Here is a 17565-nt window from a genome sequence, read left to right as displayed (position 1 = left end):
TATATATATGCATATATATATATGCATATATATATGTTATTTATATTATATGATTGAACGCCATGCATCCCTTTCCAATTAAGTTTATCTTCATAATTTTGATACAACTCTACCCTGTACTGTTCTCTCCCCCTTTCATTTTCTTTCTCTTCCTTTCTCTAATCCTTTTTTTCCCTTCTCCCCCTTTGGTTTTTTTCTCTCATCCATTCTCTAATTCTTTTTTCTCCCCTTCACTGTTTTCTATCTCTGTCTCTCTCATTTCCTCCTTTACTCTCTCTCAGTACTCACATATAACCATCGTCCATCTTTCTTTTCCTCACATGATCATCTTTTCCTTCAGTCTGTCATACAGACCAGAGTCATTCTTATCTGTCTCCTCTTGTATCTTTTCTCTTGTCAAAGAATATTCCTCCAGCGTTTGCTACCTTACCTAATCTGATATGTTTGGTTTGTTGTATGTCTCCACTGTCCTGTTTTTGTTACCAACTTTGACCCTCTACAAATTCCAAATTTTATTTTGGTTCACTGGAGCAACTGTTTTTCGAAGCCTCACATTGTCGTTACTTGCTCGAAATGTGGAATAGATGAACAGCCAACAACTGATGAAGGGTCGTTCTTTATGTTACTTATCTTGCTTTCCATTTGCTTCTCTCATTGTTTACATACCCAAGTTTGCCTTCGTATTTCATCATTCATGTTGTTTTCGTATTTCATGTTGTTTACGTTTTGTGACATCCTGTACCTATATATGCATATATATGCATATGTAAGTATTACTCTTTTACTTGTTTCAGTCATTTGACTGTGGCCATGCTGGAGCACCGCCTTTAGTCAAGCAAATCGACCCCAGGACTTATTCTTTGTAAGCCTAGTACTTATTCTATCGCGCCCTTTTGCCGAACTGCTAAGTTACAGGGATGTAAACACACCAGCGTCAGTTGTCAAGTGATGTTGGAGGGGGGGGACAAACACAGACACACAAACATACACACAAACATACACACACACACACACATACATATATATATTCATATATACAATGGGCTTCTTTCAGTTTCCGTCTACCAAATCCACTCACAAGGCTTTGGTCGGCCCGAGGCTATAGTAGAAGACACTTGCCCCAGGTGCCATGCAGTGGGACTGAACCCGAAACCACACAGCCACTCCTACGTCTGTACTCCTATGTATGTACATATATGTATGTATGTATATATATATGTGTGTGTGTGTGTGTGTGTGTGTGTGTGTGTGTGTGTGTGTGTGTAACGATAACAATCTGTGTAGTTACCAATTGTAACGGGTAAGATTTGTTGTTATAATTGCAGCATGTTGTAGGATGGGAAAGATGAACAATGCATGAAGTTTTAAGAAAATATTTATTTACCGTTACGTTACAATACCTTACCACGATGGGCAGGTTATAATAGATCCATAAACATGCAAAGTAAAGCTTGTGTTTGTGTCCTCTTCATTGTTTAGTAGTAATCCACAGAGAGAGATAGTGGTGTTGTAAGAGAATAGAATTAGAGCTAGTGTGAGTTGTAGGGTGTGGGACATTGTCTCACAGTTGCTGACAGTAAACTTCATTTCTCTCACTGACAGAAAAAAATGACAGATGGTTATGTGCAAGGCCTTTCTGAAGTTCCAAGTGGTATGCATACAAAATTTCCTGCAACTGTCATGGTTTTAGGGGTTGTCAGCAATGAAGGACATGTGATGCCTCCTTATTTCTTTCCACAAGGCCTTAGAGTTAACTCTGCCACCTACTGGAAATAATTGTTAAGCCCTGGATAGACAGCATTTGCAAAAGAAGGCCATATGTGTTTCAGTAAGACTTTGCACTATCACATATGGCTCTAGTAACACAAGAATAGATGGCTGAAAATTTTCATGATCACATAACCCCTAATATTTTGCCTCCTAATTCCCAAGATCTCAATCCATTGGACTATTACATGTAGAGTGTTGTTGAAAGAGAGGTCAATGAACATGCCCATAACACCAAAGATTCTTTGAAAGCTGCCATAGTGAGAATAATGTCCAAAATGAACCAGGACCACTTGATTCGAGCATGGAGATGATTTAGATCTCATATAGAAGCAGCTGTTGAAGCTGAAGGTGGTTTTATTAAATAACATTATAGAAAAGAAGGTTTATTTTTATCCTCATAGCATTTTTTGATAAATAAAGTTTTTTTTTTTTTTTTGCACCACTAGCACTGGTGAAGTCACCAAGTACCCAGAAGACACAACCCCACAACTGAGCTAGGTATAGTATTCAGAGATATAGGAGTATGGTAGAGAGACAGAAGCAAATGCCTTGCTGTGGAGGTGAATACATGGCATCCCCATCTAGAAAGAGAAACACAGACATATAAGGTTTAAGGTACAATGTGAATATGACAGAGATTATGGATAGAGGAAAAGAAAAGTGTGGGGGTAGGTCAGGGCACTAGAGTGACGGATTGGGTTGGATGCAGTAAATATCAATTGGAGGGGGAAGTTAGGAAAGGAAACAGATGTGGATCAAGGGGGAGAAGGTGACAAATGACAATAGTTGGGATACAATGTGAAGAGCAGCGTGAGATAAATGGCATCATTTACACCCCCACTGCAGAAGGTCGATGAAGGAATGGGTGTTAGATGAGTTGTGGGAGGAGGCTTGACTAGACCTCATTTTTGCTGAGATGTATATGTTTTCTCAAGAACAGCACATCACCATTCATTTCAATTCCCATGTCATCTTCTCCAAGAGGCTTGACATCTTGAAGTCAGTTTTCACTGCTTCATTTTACATTTCTTGTGTTTTCCTCTTCTATAGGCTCCTTCAACTTTTAGTGATTGGCACTTCTTTAAACAGTTGTCACAGGACCATAACAGTACATTCTTCTCTCCTTCACATCACACTTGACGCCTCTTCATGCCAAATTTTTCTCTCAACACATTTATACTTTGTCACACATGCACGCAGACATTGCACATCCATTATAACATGCTTTCTAGTTTTCACATGTCCTCTGCATTCTCATCATAAGTTTCACAACTATGTAGCATTGCTGTCCATACACAGGCATCATTTAATCTGCTTTTCACTCTGAAGGAGAGACCATTTATTGCCAACAAAGGTAATAGCTCTCTGAACTTTCTCTATCCTATTCATATTCAAGCAGCTATACTTCCAGAACAACCTTCTCCACTGCTAAGTAGGTCACCTACATAACTGAAACTATAAGCTACCTCTAAGGATTCTCTTGGGCATTTGAAAAATTTTATTTCCTGTATGTTCTTAGTGTTCATTGTTCCTGTGCATCTGCTACACACCAAGTCCACTTTCTCCGTTAATCTTCCTCTACTACACCAGTATAACACCTTCCTGTACAACCTGATTAACTATGCAGGTGATTAGGTCATATCCCACTCCACCAAATATTTTAAGCATTTCAGCAGTAATTCTTGATGAACCAGGGGTTTTCTCTGTTATCATTTCCCCAATTGCTTTATCCATCATACTGCAGCTAACTAGGATAGCTAGTACCTCTGTTGGGTCCAAAATAAGCAGGCTCTCTTTCTCCCGTGCATTGCCCACATTTAGTAACGTTTCATGCCTTTTTCATTTCATGATCATTAAGTGCATGTGTACAATCATCCAGCCATTCACATTTCACTCCCACAACATCATGATATTCTCTAATACATTGTCCTGAAATCTTTATATGTGGCAGATGCACAGGTACATTAAACACCAGGCATGTACAAAAATAGACTCCCTCATATGCCAGGTGGGGTCTCTAGAAGTAGTAAACAGTTTCCATTACTTAGGTAACCAAGTTAGTAGAGGTGGTTGTTCCGAAAGCATAGCTGCTAGAATAAGAATAGGCTGGGCAATGTCCAGAGAGCTACTACCTCTGTTGTAACGAAAGGCCTCTCCCTCAGAGTAAAAGGCAGATTGTATGATACCTGTGTACAAACAGCTATGCTACATGGCAGTAAGACATGGCCTGTGACTACTGAGGATGTGTAAAGGCTTGAAAGAAATGAAACCAGTATACTTCACTGGATGAGTAATGTCAGTGTGCATACATGACTGAGTGTAAGTGATTTGAGAGAAAAACTGGGCATACGTGGCATCAGATGTAGTATGCAAGAGAGCAGACTGCACTGGTATGGTCATGTAATGTGTATGAAGGAAGACAGTTACATCAAAAGGTGCTGATCTCTAATTGTAGAGGGAACATGTGGAAAAGGTAGACCCAGGAAGACATGGGACGAATTGGTGAGAAAGGATCTACAGGTGTTGGAACTCACAGAGGGGATGAGGTGGACTGAGACTCCTGGCAATTTGTTGTGCTGCAAAGGACATGTCAAACTAAGTAAAAGCATGGTTACTTTTGCATACTGGCTCATCCCTTGCAATCCTCTCCAGCTGAGCATCCCTGATCTTGTGGGCTCATTAATGCTGGTGCCATATAAAAAGCACCTGTACCAGTGCTGTGTAAAAGCACCCTGTACACTCTGTAAAGTGGTTGGCATTAGGAAGTGCATCCATCTGTAAAAACCATGCCAAAATAGACATGGAGCCTGAACAGCCTTTCAGCTGGCCAGCTCCTGTCAAACCATTCAACCCATACCAATATGGAAAATGGATGTTAAATAATGATGATAATGATATATATGTATATACGAGGGGTGTTCATTAAAGGTTTCCCCAGACCCACCTCCCAATGACTGGGATAAATGAAACTTGGCATAATTATTAGTCCTTCTCTACATAGCCACTACCAATGATGACACACTTCTTCCATTGTTTTATGCAGTTGTGAAGACCTCGTCTGTAGAAGTTGGTAAGTTACTTCTGGAGCCAAGACTTTACCTGAGAAATAAGTTCATCATCATTTGAAAAGTGCTTCCCCTTAAAAAAGACTATATGATTGGAAAGAGGTGGAAGTCAAATGGTGCAAGGTCAGGGGAGTAAGAGGAATGAGGAAGGATTTCATGACCACAAGAGTGTGCTTTCATCTGGGCAACATGTGCATTGTGAACTGGGGTGTTGTCTTAGAAGTGGACTCCTTTGGTCAGTATGCCACACCTCTCTGTTTTGATGTGTTCCACAATTTCTGCAGCAGAGAAGCATAATATTCCCCGTTAATTGTGGTGCTCTTTGTCAGAAAATCCATCATCACTACTCCGTACTGGTCTCAAAAGACTGTGAGCACCACCTTGCCTACTGAGAGTTGGACATCCTGTGTGATAAGCCTGCCAAAAAAGTCTTCCTCGTTTTCTTGACACATTGCCAAAAGAGCCTGGGAGCAATTCACTCGTTCCTCCTTCTGAAAAAGTGTGAGCATTCAGGGAATCTACCGTGCAGACAACTTCCACATGTGCAAATGGTCATGAATGACTTTTCCATAGACCCTACACTTATCTTCACCTCTTGAAGTTAATTACTGAATAGTTATGCGGTGATCCTCCAAAATGGCAACTTCCACTTTATGGATGGTATCGTCATCAATAGCAGAATGTGGTAATCCAGGAAAGGGAGCAGTTTCCACTGATGTCTGACCACATTTGAACTGGCGATTCCAGTACTTGACTATGTCGTATGATGATGCATCATCACTGTAAACTTTTTTCATCTCGCCGAAAGTCTCTTTTGGTGTACAACCTACCAAGTATAAGAACCTCATCACAGATGTACTTTCAACTGCCTCCATTCTAACACCTTAGTCCACTTTAGCAGCCATAAAAGACAACCGAATACTAGTGGAAAGCTGCAATTTACAATGTGACATGTAGAGACATGTATGATTATACCTGTGCAAGTTCTGTTTCCTGCAATAACTGGAAGTTGGGCAGGGGAAATCTTTAATGAACAAACCTCGTACACACATTTTAAAAAATATAGCTCCATATTAGTTTAAGATTATTTTATGTAGGATCTTGTATTTGTCATATATTTTTCCATTTATTATATTGACTAATGGTTACCCAGTTTTTGGTTTATTTATTTTTCTTATATTATTTTTTTTACAGGGTGTGAAACCCATTTGGAACGAGGTATGACCAATTTCGTGTTCAAGGCGAAATGTGAGCTTTCTCACAACCTACTCTAATCATAGTTACTTTCCCCACTTTTTACAGGTGAGCCTTTTCCATACTTTCTCTCTCGCTCTCTCTCTCTCTCTCTCTCTCTCTCTCTCCCCCCCTCTCTTTCTTTTAAGTATGTGAATTGAAATAATTAAAATGTAATTCTTTGAAACACACTCAAGTTTATCTTTCTTAAGGACCAATCTTTTCCTTTTTCTAGATGTGTAATTTATTTTTCTTTTGTAGTAACATGACCCATTCTAATCTTTGAGATCTGATCTCTAGTTTCTCATCTTTAAGATCAACTTTTTTTTCTTTTGTTTTCAGGTGTGAACTTTCAAAACAATATCTGAGTTTTAACTCTTTTTTTATGCTCAACAAACACTCTTTACCAGACTGTAAAACTCTTGAAGTGAGACATGATCCACTCTAAAATTAACTCTGCACACTGACCAACTGTTTTTTTTCATGCACTTATACATACCAACACAAGATATATGTATCGCTCTAACAACACACACACACTCTTACACATATCCCCTCCCACTTTCTCACTTCTTCACTTTATATATATATATTTGTACACACATATACAACAAATATGTCTCATTGCCTTCTCCAAGGTAAGCGTTTCTATGGGCGTGAATGGGCCTATGCAAAGATCCTCAGCTCACTTGAACGCCATGAAGGGGCAATATCTTCTTCATCTGTTGTAGTTGCCCATAGTAACAATGAAATTGAATCTGTGCACCATCCAGGAGGAGAACATGCCCTGACAACAGCAGCGGCAGCTGCCCCAGGAGGTGGTGTATTAGTTACTGGGGGAGCTGGGTGTGGAAAGTCTGCACTGCTCTGTGAACTGGTGTGGCCAGCTGGTGGTGCCACAGCAGCTACAGGATCGAACAGTGATAGTGGCAGAGACCGAGATGGCTGGGTCATGGTTTCAAACTCTACTGTAAGCAATGTTGGTATTGGTGGTGTTGTTTATGGTTCTGGGATCAGACCTGGTGTTGGATTTGGCTCTAATGATGGTGATAGTGGTATTGGATCCACTCGAGACAGAGATAGAGACAGGCATGGACGGGTTGCAGTTTTAAATCCACCTTTAAGTAGTAGTGTTGCTTGTGTTTCTGGGGCCAGACCAGGTGTTGTTAATGTTGCTGTTGGGGGTGGCTCCAGTGCTAGGTTTGGTTCCAATGATGGTGATAGTGGTATTGGAAACAGTAGATGTAAAGATAGAGATACTCAGGTCACAGTTTCAAATTCAGGTCCCGTTGTTGGAGGTGTTGGTAATGTCATTTGTCGTCCTGGATTTGGCTCTAATGATGAAGACAGTGGTACTGGATCCACAAGAAATAAGGATAGCCGTATCACAGTTGCTGGTGGAGGTGTTATCCGTAGTCCTGGGATTCGATCAGGTGTTGGATTCAGCTCCCCTGATGGTGATAGCGGAACTGGACCTAGTAGAAATAAAGAAACAGGCACTGGGATCCCAGTTTCAAATCCAGGTGATAGCAGTGGTGGTATTAGTGGTGGCTATGGTGATGTCAGTTGTGGAATTGACAAAGACAGAGATGGCCACCGCATCACAGTTTCAAATTTAGCCACTGATGGTAGCAGTGGAGTTGGTGGAAAAGGAACAGAAGAAGGGCCAGGATGGCGACAACAACAGCGAGGAGAAGGGAAAGAAGGAAGAAGAGATGGAAGTAGTGGAGGAGGAGGAGGACGTTTCAATCCCAGTTGTGTCCCTACCTTTGTCTGTGTCTCAGCTGATGCGGCTGCAAAGACAACAATAGGTGGTGATGATGAGCTCAGCATGAACACCACATCAACAAACAACAACTATGATCACAGCATGAAGCTCACAACATCACCAAAAAATAATGATGACATTAGCATGAACGTCACAACATCACCAAACAACAATGATGACCTAAGCATGAAAACTACATCATATCCCAAAAACATTAATCTTTGCATGAACACCACAGCAGCAAACAACAATGATGATGAGGTCAGCATGAGTGCTACAACTTCACCAAAGAACAATAATCTCACTGTGAACACCACTAATTCAACAAACAACAATGATGAACTCAGTATAAATGCTACATCAGGAAGGAATAATGACGGTGTTATTATGAACACCACATCACCAGCAGATGACTCCAAGTCCTCAGTGAAAGTAACCACTGTTACTTCTACTGAATCCAACACCATAAATAACGCAATTCACACTCAACCTCACACACAAACTCAACCCCACAGTCACCCTTATCATGCTCAAACTCAAACTCACACTCAACCCAAGCCTCACATGCAATCTCAGTCTCACACTCATGCTCATGCTCATTCTCGCCCTCACAGGTCATGTGTGCCTTCACGTTGCTGCTGCTGTCGGCGCTGGCGTTGTTATAACAACACTACCACCACGACCAACAACAACAATGATAACAACAACAACAACAACAACAACAACAACAACAATAATGATGATGATGATAATGATGATGATGGTGTTGGTGATGGTGATGATGTTGATGATGATATGACCAACCTGAATTCACTGCAGGATTCACCACCACCACTACCAGGAGCATCACTGTCCACACCAGTACTACCACAGCCTTCTACTGTTTCCTCACCCCTTCCACTGAATGTGTGGCATGAACCTCTTGTCAATACTACTGCCGCTACTTCTGCACTGTCCCCACCAGTGCCACCAACAACGGTCCGCACCACCTTAGCAGGCCCTGCAGCTGCATCATCTCCCCTAGTGACAGGGTCTGTGGCCCCACCAGAGGAGGGCAAAATGAAAAGGCAGCATGCCTTAAACAGGCGTGTTCTTGCTTATCACTTCTGCCAAGCACATGATGCACGCACACTGTCGCTCTCAGGCTTTGTATTGAATGTTGTCGAGCAGATCAGGAGATCTAACCTGATTGAGGGCTATGCTGAGTTTCTTGAACATGCCATGACAGAAATTGATGACAAGGTAACATGTTGTGCCAGTGGATGTAGTAGTTGTTGTTGTGGTGATGGTGGTGGTTGTAGTAGTTATAATTGTTATAGTACTGGTTGTGGATTTTGTTGCTATAGCAACAAAAATGACAATGGTGATGACAATGGTGGTGATGACAGTAACAATGATGGTAATCATGATGATGAATATTATTACTGCAATCATAATATGAAGGATGATGATGACAATGGTGAAGAGGAAAAAGTAGAAAAACATGTTGATCAAAATGTTGCCAATCACTGTTGTCACAGAGATGAAGATAGAGATGATGATGATGGAAATGAAGAATCAGTCACCATAGCAACAAGAAATAAAAATAAACAAATGGAAATGACAGCCCCAATGGCACAATACGGGGTGGGAGAAAATGAACAACAACAACAACAAGGGGCAGACAAAAAAGAAGTAGAAGATGATGATGATGAGTTGTTATTTGGAACAAGAGATTATTTTGTTTTGGAGAATAGACATGATTATGATGATCAAGCTGCTGGGGTAGAGGTTAATACTGGAGTAGGTTTTGAAGAAACATCTAGAGCCAATGATTTTGCTGCTCTAGGGTTGTGTGTGACACGGAAGAATGGACATGGCCAAAACAACAGCCATTGGATGACAGGCAAGAGTGAGAGTAATGTCAAGAGTGAGAAGTTAGGTAATAGTAAGACTGTGAAAGGAATGGTTAACACTGGTGTGGATCAAGCTCAGACAAAAGATGTTTTGATGTCAGCAACACAAGATTCATCACATGAGGTGTTAGCATTGGCAACAAAAGAGGCACCTGGAAAGAAAATCAAGGTACAAGAAGAGAAAAAGAAAGAAATGGAAAAGAGGGATAAGTTGCATTTGAAGAAAGAACTAGAACAGGAAGATAAGAAAAAGATAAAAAGAGACAAGCAACAGTTGAAGAAAGAGACCGAACAGGAGAAGAAAAAGATAAAGAAGGACAAAGTACAAGTAAAGAAAGAAGTGAATGAAAAGAAGGAAAAACTGCAAGTGAAGGAGAAAGAGCAGGAAAAGAAAAAAAAAGTTGAGGAACAAGTGCTTGAAGATGACAACAATGAGAACCAATATCACCAAAATGATGAGGATGTTCTTAATCCTATTATGACATCTAAGGTGTCTCCCCATAATTCTGACAATATAGTGATGACAGCATTGGAAGAGAAAACGGAGTTAAACAAGGAAGATCAGAATAAAAAGATGGAAAACAATACAGTACTAAGCCCAAGGAGGGAAAACATTAAGAAAAAATGCAGTAGTAGTAAAACTTGTCATAACTGCTGTAGTGGAACTTGTCTGACAGTTCATTCTAACAACAATTCCAGGAACAGTGACAGGGACCACAGCATATTGCCAACTGCTGCCTACCTTCAAGCAGAAATGATTGAGAGTGATGCTGTTGAGGCATTCCGCCGTCTTGTGCTGTTACCACTTTCCACAGTTGTATCACCACCACCACATAGCCTCCTTTTAGTTGTTGATGCACTTGATGAATCTTTCTTGCGTCCTGGTTGGTTAGCACCTCCCGATGATGCTAGTGTTAGTGTTGTTGATGATGACAGGGATCACGTTAGAGATAACAGTTTGCAAGGTCAACAACAGTTACATCATCACCATCAACAGCCGCTGGGGCAGAATAATAACAGCTGTTGTCAACACCATAGCAATTATAATCATCATCATCATCGTCGTCGTTGTCCTCCTCATCAGCATTATCATTCTCATCATCATTATCCCCATCACAAACATGGAAATTGCCATCATCAAAATAACAACATTGGTGTTGTAGTGGAAGGGGGAAAACATTCTTGTGATGACCCTAATCATCACTATCATCATCATCACCATTGTTCTTATAGTCATCATCATTACTGTGGCAATTGTCATCATGGTAATGGTGAAAATAATTATTATGGTGATGTTGTTGTTGTTGGTGGTGGTGGTGGTAATGATCTTGAAAAGGAGAAGATAGTAGTTGCAAAAGATGAAAACATTAATAATGATGTAAAGATGGTAGAAGATAAAGTGAAACAATTTCAGAATTTAGAGAATGACTATGGTGCTTATAAGGGTGAGGATAGTTATTATGTTGATGGTAGAAAGAAGACAGAAGAGAACAAAAAGAAGCTAGCACTAGTGGATAATAAAGTGAAACATTTAGTAAAATTAGAGGATAATTACGCTGATTGTAAGGTTGAAGGTTTTGATGTTTATAATGATAAAAAGAAATTAGAAGAGAAAAAGAAGGAGAAATTAAAGATGGTGGATCATAAAACAAAATGTTTGCAGAACATAGAGAATGACTATGATGATTATAAAGGTGAGAATTATTATTATGATGGAAGTTGGAAAAAAGACAAAACCGAGAGAGAGGAGGAAATGAAAAACTTGAGAAAGGATGAGCATAAAGTGAAATGTTTGAAGAATGTAGAAAATGATTATGATGTTTATAAAAGTGAAAATTTTGGAGAAGATGGTGATGATGATGGTGGTGATAGTGGTGATGATGATGATCGTGATCATGATGATGATCATGATGGTCATTATGATGATGATGTTGTTGATAATGACTCTAAGAATAGGACAGAAAAGATGAAAAAGAAGAGACTGAAAATGGTAGATCATAAAGCAAAATATTTACAGAATTTAGAGAAAGATTATGATGATCATAAGGGTGAAGATTATTATTATGTTCGTAAGAAAAAAGATAGGAAAAAGACAGAGGAAGAAGAAGAAGACGAAATTAATAAGAAGCTGATTATGTTAGCAAATAAGGCGAAATGCTTGACAAAAGTACAAGATTACTATGATGATTGTAAAGGTGATCATGATTATAATAATGATTATTTGTATGATGATGGGAAGAAGACAGAAGTAGACGATAAGAAAAAGAAACAGAAGGGAAAGACATGGAATGATTATGGGAATTATAGTGGTGGTTATGATGATGATGATGATGACGGTGATGATGATGAGGAAGAGGATGATAATGGAAAGAAGACTAAAGAAGATGACAAAAAGCAGAAGGTTGTGGAGGATAAATCAAAACATTTGCTAAATGTGGATGAGTATAATGATTATTATAACGATTATTGTGATTATTATTATGATGACGATATTGATGATGATGATGATGATGATGATGATGAGGATGATGTTAGGATGAAGAGAGCAGAAGAGGATAAGAAGATAGAGAAAGAAGAAAAGAAAAGAAAGCTGAAGTTGCAAATTGACCGGGACAAAGTGAAATGTTTGGCAAATGCAAAAGATGATTATAACGATGATGACAATTATTATTATTTGGATGATGAAAATAAGAAGGATAAAATAAAAAAGCTGGAGGAATTAGAAGTTAAGAAAAAAAAGCAAATGCTGAAGATTTACCAGGACAAAGTAAAGCATTTGCCAATTGCAAAAGATGGTTATGATGATGATGATGATGATTATTATTATTATGATAGTAAGAAAAAAGAAGAAATAAAGAAAACAGAAGATCAAGAAAATAAGAAAAAGCAAAATCTAAAATTGGGCCAAGACAAAGTGAAGCATTTGCCAAATGCAAAGTATGATTATGATGATGAAGTTGATGATTATTCTAACTATAAATATCATGATGAAGAAGAGAAAAAGATGATAGAAGATGAAAAGAAAAAGAAAAGTCTGGCTGTGAACAAGGAGAAACCTAAGCATTTGCTAAATGCAAAAGATGATGAAGATTTTGATGAAAATGATGATTATTATTGTTATTATCATAATGAGGAACAGAAGAAAGCAGAAGATGAAGACATGAAAAAACTGAAGACAGGTAAGTTCAAAGCAAAACATTTACTGATGGCAGAAAATGATGAAGACGATAGTTATTATTGTCATGATGATGATAATGATGATGATGATGATGATGATGAAGACTATTATTATTATTGTTATAGAGATGGAGATGGGGAAAAGCAACAGCAGCACCATCATCTTCATAAATCCAACATGAGTCAGTTGGTGAACCAAGATGAAGAAAAATCAGAGACAAGCCCTTACCACCAACAAGAAAAGCAACAAAAACAACAGCAGCAACGCCATTTACAAAGGCCAAGTTCAGGTCAAGCAGTGAATTATTGTCATCAGAATGACAACAACAAAGAAACAGAAACAGGAACAAGGGGTAGCCCTTCTCGGCGACAACAACGTCAACACTACTTATCTGGGATTCGAACATCAACCTCAGAATCAAAAGGCAAAACAACATCTGTTTTATCCAGGATTCAAAGCACAACTTCAACACCAGGAAAAACATCAAAAAATAGCGGGAATCGAATGTCAACATCAGAAACACAAACAAAATCAAAAACAGCTTCTCCTTCTGCTTCTAGAATTCGAACTTCTACAGCAAAAACAGCATCATCTCCATCAGTGACCAGGATTCAAAACCCAACATCAGTAACACCAGAAAAGACAAGAAAAACAAAAAGAACAGCCTCTCCACCTGTTGCCCCTGGTACTCAAATCTCATCATCACAAACAACAACTAAAACAGCAGCAACATATACTGTGCCTGGGGTTCAAAAGCCAATCTCAAAACAACAAACTACAGAAAACACAGCTACTTCATCCACACCTACAATGCCTGGAACTCAGGCTTCTCCTTCAACAACAACACCTACACCCAACCAAACTATTAGTACAATTGCTGAGCTACTAGCTGCCACACGATCACTGTTTCCTGATTGGTTATTCCTTCTTTGCTCAGCACGTGAACATTGCAAACCTGTGACTAAACTCTTTGCTGGTTCTGGTCTACGTCGTATTGCACTCGACGATCTCCGCCGCTCACATGTAGTGCGTGATGTTCAGCGATACATCCTGTGCCGGTTAGATGCTGAGCCAGCTTTACGGCGCCATCTCAGCCGGCAGGCGGCACACACACTCAACCAACTGCACATCAAGAGCAACGGCTGCATGCTGTACCTAGAGACAGTGCTTGATGGAGTTGCTGATGGGTCAGTGAGTTTGGCTGAAGTACGACACATTCCACCTACGCTTAATGGCCTCTACCTGTGGCTCTGCCAGCGTCGCTTTGCCCATGCTCCACGTCGCTTTGCCGAAGCACGCCCTCTGCTTGATGCTGTACTTGCAGCTGCTGCTGCTGCAGCCCGGCCTCTCACCATTGACCAGCTCTATTTGTGTGCTGTTGTACGTGATGCCCATCTCACTCGCCATGACTTTGAGCGTCGGCTTGCTTCATTGTCTCGTCTGCTTGTTGGTATTCGTGTGGGAGAAGAGGGTAGTGTAGATGTTCTGCAAGAAGTCATACATCAACAGGTGCGAGGATCCACTGGCAGTCAAGAAGAAAATGGGCATCGTGGCCTAGAGTCTTGGCCCACCAGAATGGTAGGCCGAGCTGGTTTGGCAGAATGTGGGCGTGGACTCTTAAAATCTCGTGCTGCCCAGTTAAGGAGACTTGGCAGTTTGGAGGATGTTGGGCGTGACCGCAAGGAACCTAGAATCACTCAGCCAGCAGAGATTGGCAATCTGGAAAATGTGAAGCATAGCCATACAGAACCTAGCTTTGTTAAGCTCAGAAGTGTTGGTGTCCAAGGAGAGAATGGGCATGATCACATACAGCCCAATACCGTCCATACCCATCTAAGAGGTATAGACAGCCTTGAAGATGAGGAGCCAAGTTTGAAGGAATCTGGGCATGGTGACACCAAACTTCCTCTTGCTCAAATGGCAAGTCATATGCCAAAGTCTACCACCACTGATGCTGTAACTATTCCCTCTTACTCTAGTTATTCTACTACCTCCTGCCATCCCTTCTGCAATTTTTGTTCTCATCGTTCTTGTTCTTCATGTGTTTGTTCTAACGTTGCACCTTGCTTCAGCACTACCACTACTACTACAAGACCTGCTACTTCTGTGCCGACAGCATCTCCTAGTCATCATTATTGTCACAATCCTTACAGTTATCATCCTTGTCATCATAATCATCGCAAGAGCCATCAGCATTGTCATTGTTGTCAGCATTTCAACAAATTGCCTTCATCATCGAGTTTCTGGTCTTCACCATGGTCATCATGGTCAGCACTCAATCTAAATCTGACTTTCAATAGTGATGGTCAAGTATCATCTAGTCTTGGCTCTTTGTCAGGGTCAGTAATAAGAGGAGATTGGAGAGCAGCTGTAGTAAGAGGAGATAGAGAAGGTAGATTGGGGGAGGTGGTTGTATCGACACGGGGAGAAGAGGTTGGAGTGGGAGAATTAAATGGCAGAGGAACTGGAAGAGGTATGGGAAGATTAGGAGAAAGTAATAGAAGAGGAGAAAGTAGAAGGCTAACATCAACAGTGATGGCTGCTCCACATCGACGACAACACCACTACCATGAATTACAACAGCAACAATATCATCAAAATCACCAAAAGCAATACCACCCTGACCAACACCATCACGTCCCTTTATGTCAAAGTAATAAACCTAATCAGCATCTCTCCTCAGCACAGTTATATGAAAGTTCACCAGCATGCATCTTTTTCCATCACAGCTTTGCTGAATGGCTTCTTGATGTGAAACATTGCACACCAAGGTTTCTGTGTTCAGCTGGTGAAGGTCATGGAGCACTTGCTCTGGCCATGATGGCTTCAACATCACTCATGATTCCTAGTAAATGTCCATCTCTGGTGCCAAACAATGGCCAGTTAGTTAAAAATATTAATGGTAGCAGATGTTGGAAAAAGCCAGATGTAGGACAATACCATCAATCTGTCCGGAGTTGTGGTCATAATCGTGGTTGGCTTACTGCAGCCGAGGTGCAGGAACTTGGCTGGCATCTTGTTCAAGCCAAGTTTCCTCCTTTGGGAATGGCAACAACATCAACAACAACAACAGTAAATGTTTCCACCAGTGGTGTTACACGTTCTCCAATGGTCACCACCACCAACACTGTTACAGCCACTGCAACAACCTCTCTCCCATTCCTGCTGAATCAAACTACCAGCATGCTAGCTGCACAGGGCTCAACCTCTGCTAATACAGCCGATACTGTTCTTGCCCCACCCCCACCTTGTCATGATATTATTTCCCCATCCGTCCATAAAGGAATCCTTACCAGTGCAAGTCCTATGACAACTACTATTGCAGAAGCCAAACCAAAACCAACATCAAAACAACACCGCCTTCTACATCTCAAGCAACAATATCAACATCAACACCAACATTACACCCAACAATTACAACAGCAACCACATTCATTGCAGGGTCATATGACTCATCATGAGCATCTTGTGCTCTGGCTGCTTGCATCAGGTATCAACCTGGAAAGCTGTTTACGAATAGGAATTCCAGCAGACCAGAGATTGCTGCATCTTCTTGTAGATGCAGGAGCAACAGCCTCAAAATCTACCCCTGACAACACATCTGACAGTGACTTTGACCACTGCTCCTGCAATCATGTTGCAACTCACTTTGCAGTCGAGACTCACTATCATAGCGATGACAACAAAAACACTTGTACTGATAGGACTGTTGACATTGAACACAGGACTCATTACCTTGATAGTGATACACCTTTCAATGACAGTCATTACATGGATGATGATGCCACATGTGCAGCTGTTATTGATGAAGTCATCAACGATATCACCTCTACCAAAGGAAGATCCGATATCAGAATTGATGCAGGTAGTTTTCAGAAATTATCCAATAGACCTGTACACTATGCTGGAGATCATCAAGAAAATGGAAAAATTCCTGGAAAGGTAAGCAAAAATCTTCATTTCCATATTTATGTATGAGGCAGTCCTTTTATGTGTAACATTCCTCTTTTTGAACTTATAAATTGAAGATCTGTTGTTGTTTCACATTCAATACCATTTTGTTTTCTTTCTCTTCTTCTTCTTCTTGTCCTTTTCAGTTTGTTGTAAATTGTTTATAATATTTGCTTATAACAAGGCAGTCAGCTGGCAGAATCATTAGCACACTAACTAAAATGCTTAGTGACATTTCACCTGTCTTTACATTCTGAGTTCAAATTTTGCTAAGGTCAACATTGCCTTTCATCTTTTGAGGTCGATTAAATAAGTACCACTTGTACACTGGGGTTGATGTAATTGATTTATTCCCACCCCAAAATTGTTTGGCCTTGTGCCAAAATTTGAAATCAATATTTGCTTCTAAGTTGTATATTAGATTCCTACTACTTTTACATTGTTTTCAAAGCTAACTATTTTTTGGTTTACAAAATTTTTAAAAATGATAAAACAAAAACTATATATACATATAGGCACAGGTGTGGCTATGTGGTAAGAAGTTAACTTTCCAACCACTTGGTTTTGAGTTCAGCCTCACTGCATGGCACCTTAGGCAAGTGTCTTCTACTATATGTCCAGCCTTGTGAGTGGATTTAGTAGAAATCCATCATATATGTATGTTTGTGTGTGTGTGTGTGTGTGTGTATGTATTTATGTATATAT

The 17565-nt window shown here is 40.2% G+C and overlaps 2 protein-coding genes across 2 annotated transcripts in view; one reads left to right on the top strand and one right to left on the bottom strand.

Moving 5' to 3' along the window:
- Nucleotides 1-2227: 2227 nt before the first annotated feature.
- LOC128249580 (uncharacterized) lies at nucleotides 2228-5710 on the bottom strand. The gene is made up of 2 exons (XM_052973485.1): nucleotides 5445-5710; nucleotides 2228-2351 (listed from the first exon to the last, which is right to left on the bottom strand). The coding sequence occupies exons 1-2, from the start codon at nucleotides 5708-5710 to the stop codon at nucleotides 2228-2230; spliced, it is 390 nt and encodes a 129-aa protein (XP_052829445.1).
- A 319-nt stretch (nucleotides 5711-6029) lies between these two features.
- LOC106871427 (uncharacterized) overlaps nucleotides 6030-17565 on the top strand; it is a 26228-nt gene continuing 14692 nt past the window's right edge. Inside the window, exons 1-2 of the mRNA XM_052973677.1 lie at nucleotides 6030-6137; nucleotides 6411-16851. Of these exons, the coding sequence (XP_052829637.1) occupies nucleotides 6685-16851 (10167 nt within the window). The 5' untranslated portion in view covers nucleotides 6030-6137; nucleotides 6411-6684. The remainder of the gene's footprint in view (nucleotides 6138-6410; nucleotides 16852-17565) is intronic.

This window comes from Octopus bimaculoides, chromosome 16 (genome assembly GCF_001194135.2).
Source record: "Octopus bimaculoides isolate UCB-OBI-ISO-001 chromosome 16, ASM119413v2, whole genome shotgun sequence".
Taxonomy (NCBI): domain Eukaryota; kingdom Metazoa; phylum Mollusca; class Cephalopoda; order Octopoda; family Octopodidae; genus Octopus; species Octopus bimaculoides.
Note: the sequence above shows the minus strand (reverse complement) of the source record. Positions and strands in the feature narration are given on the sequence as shown.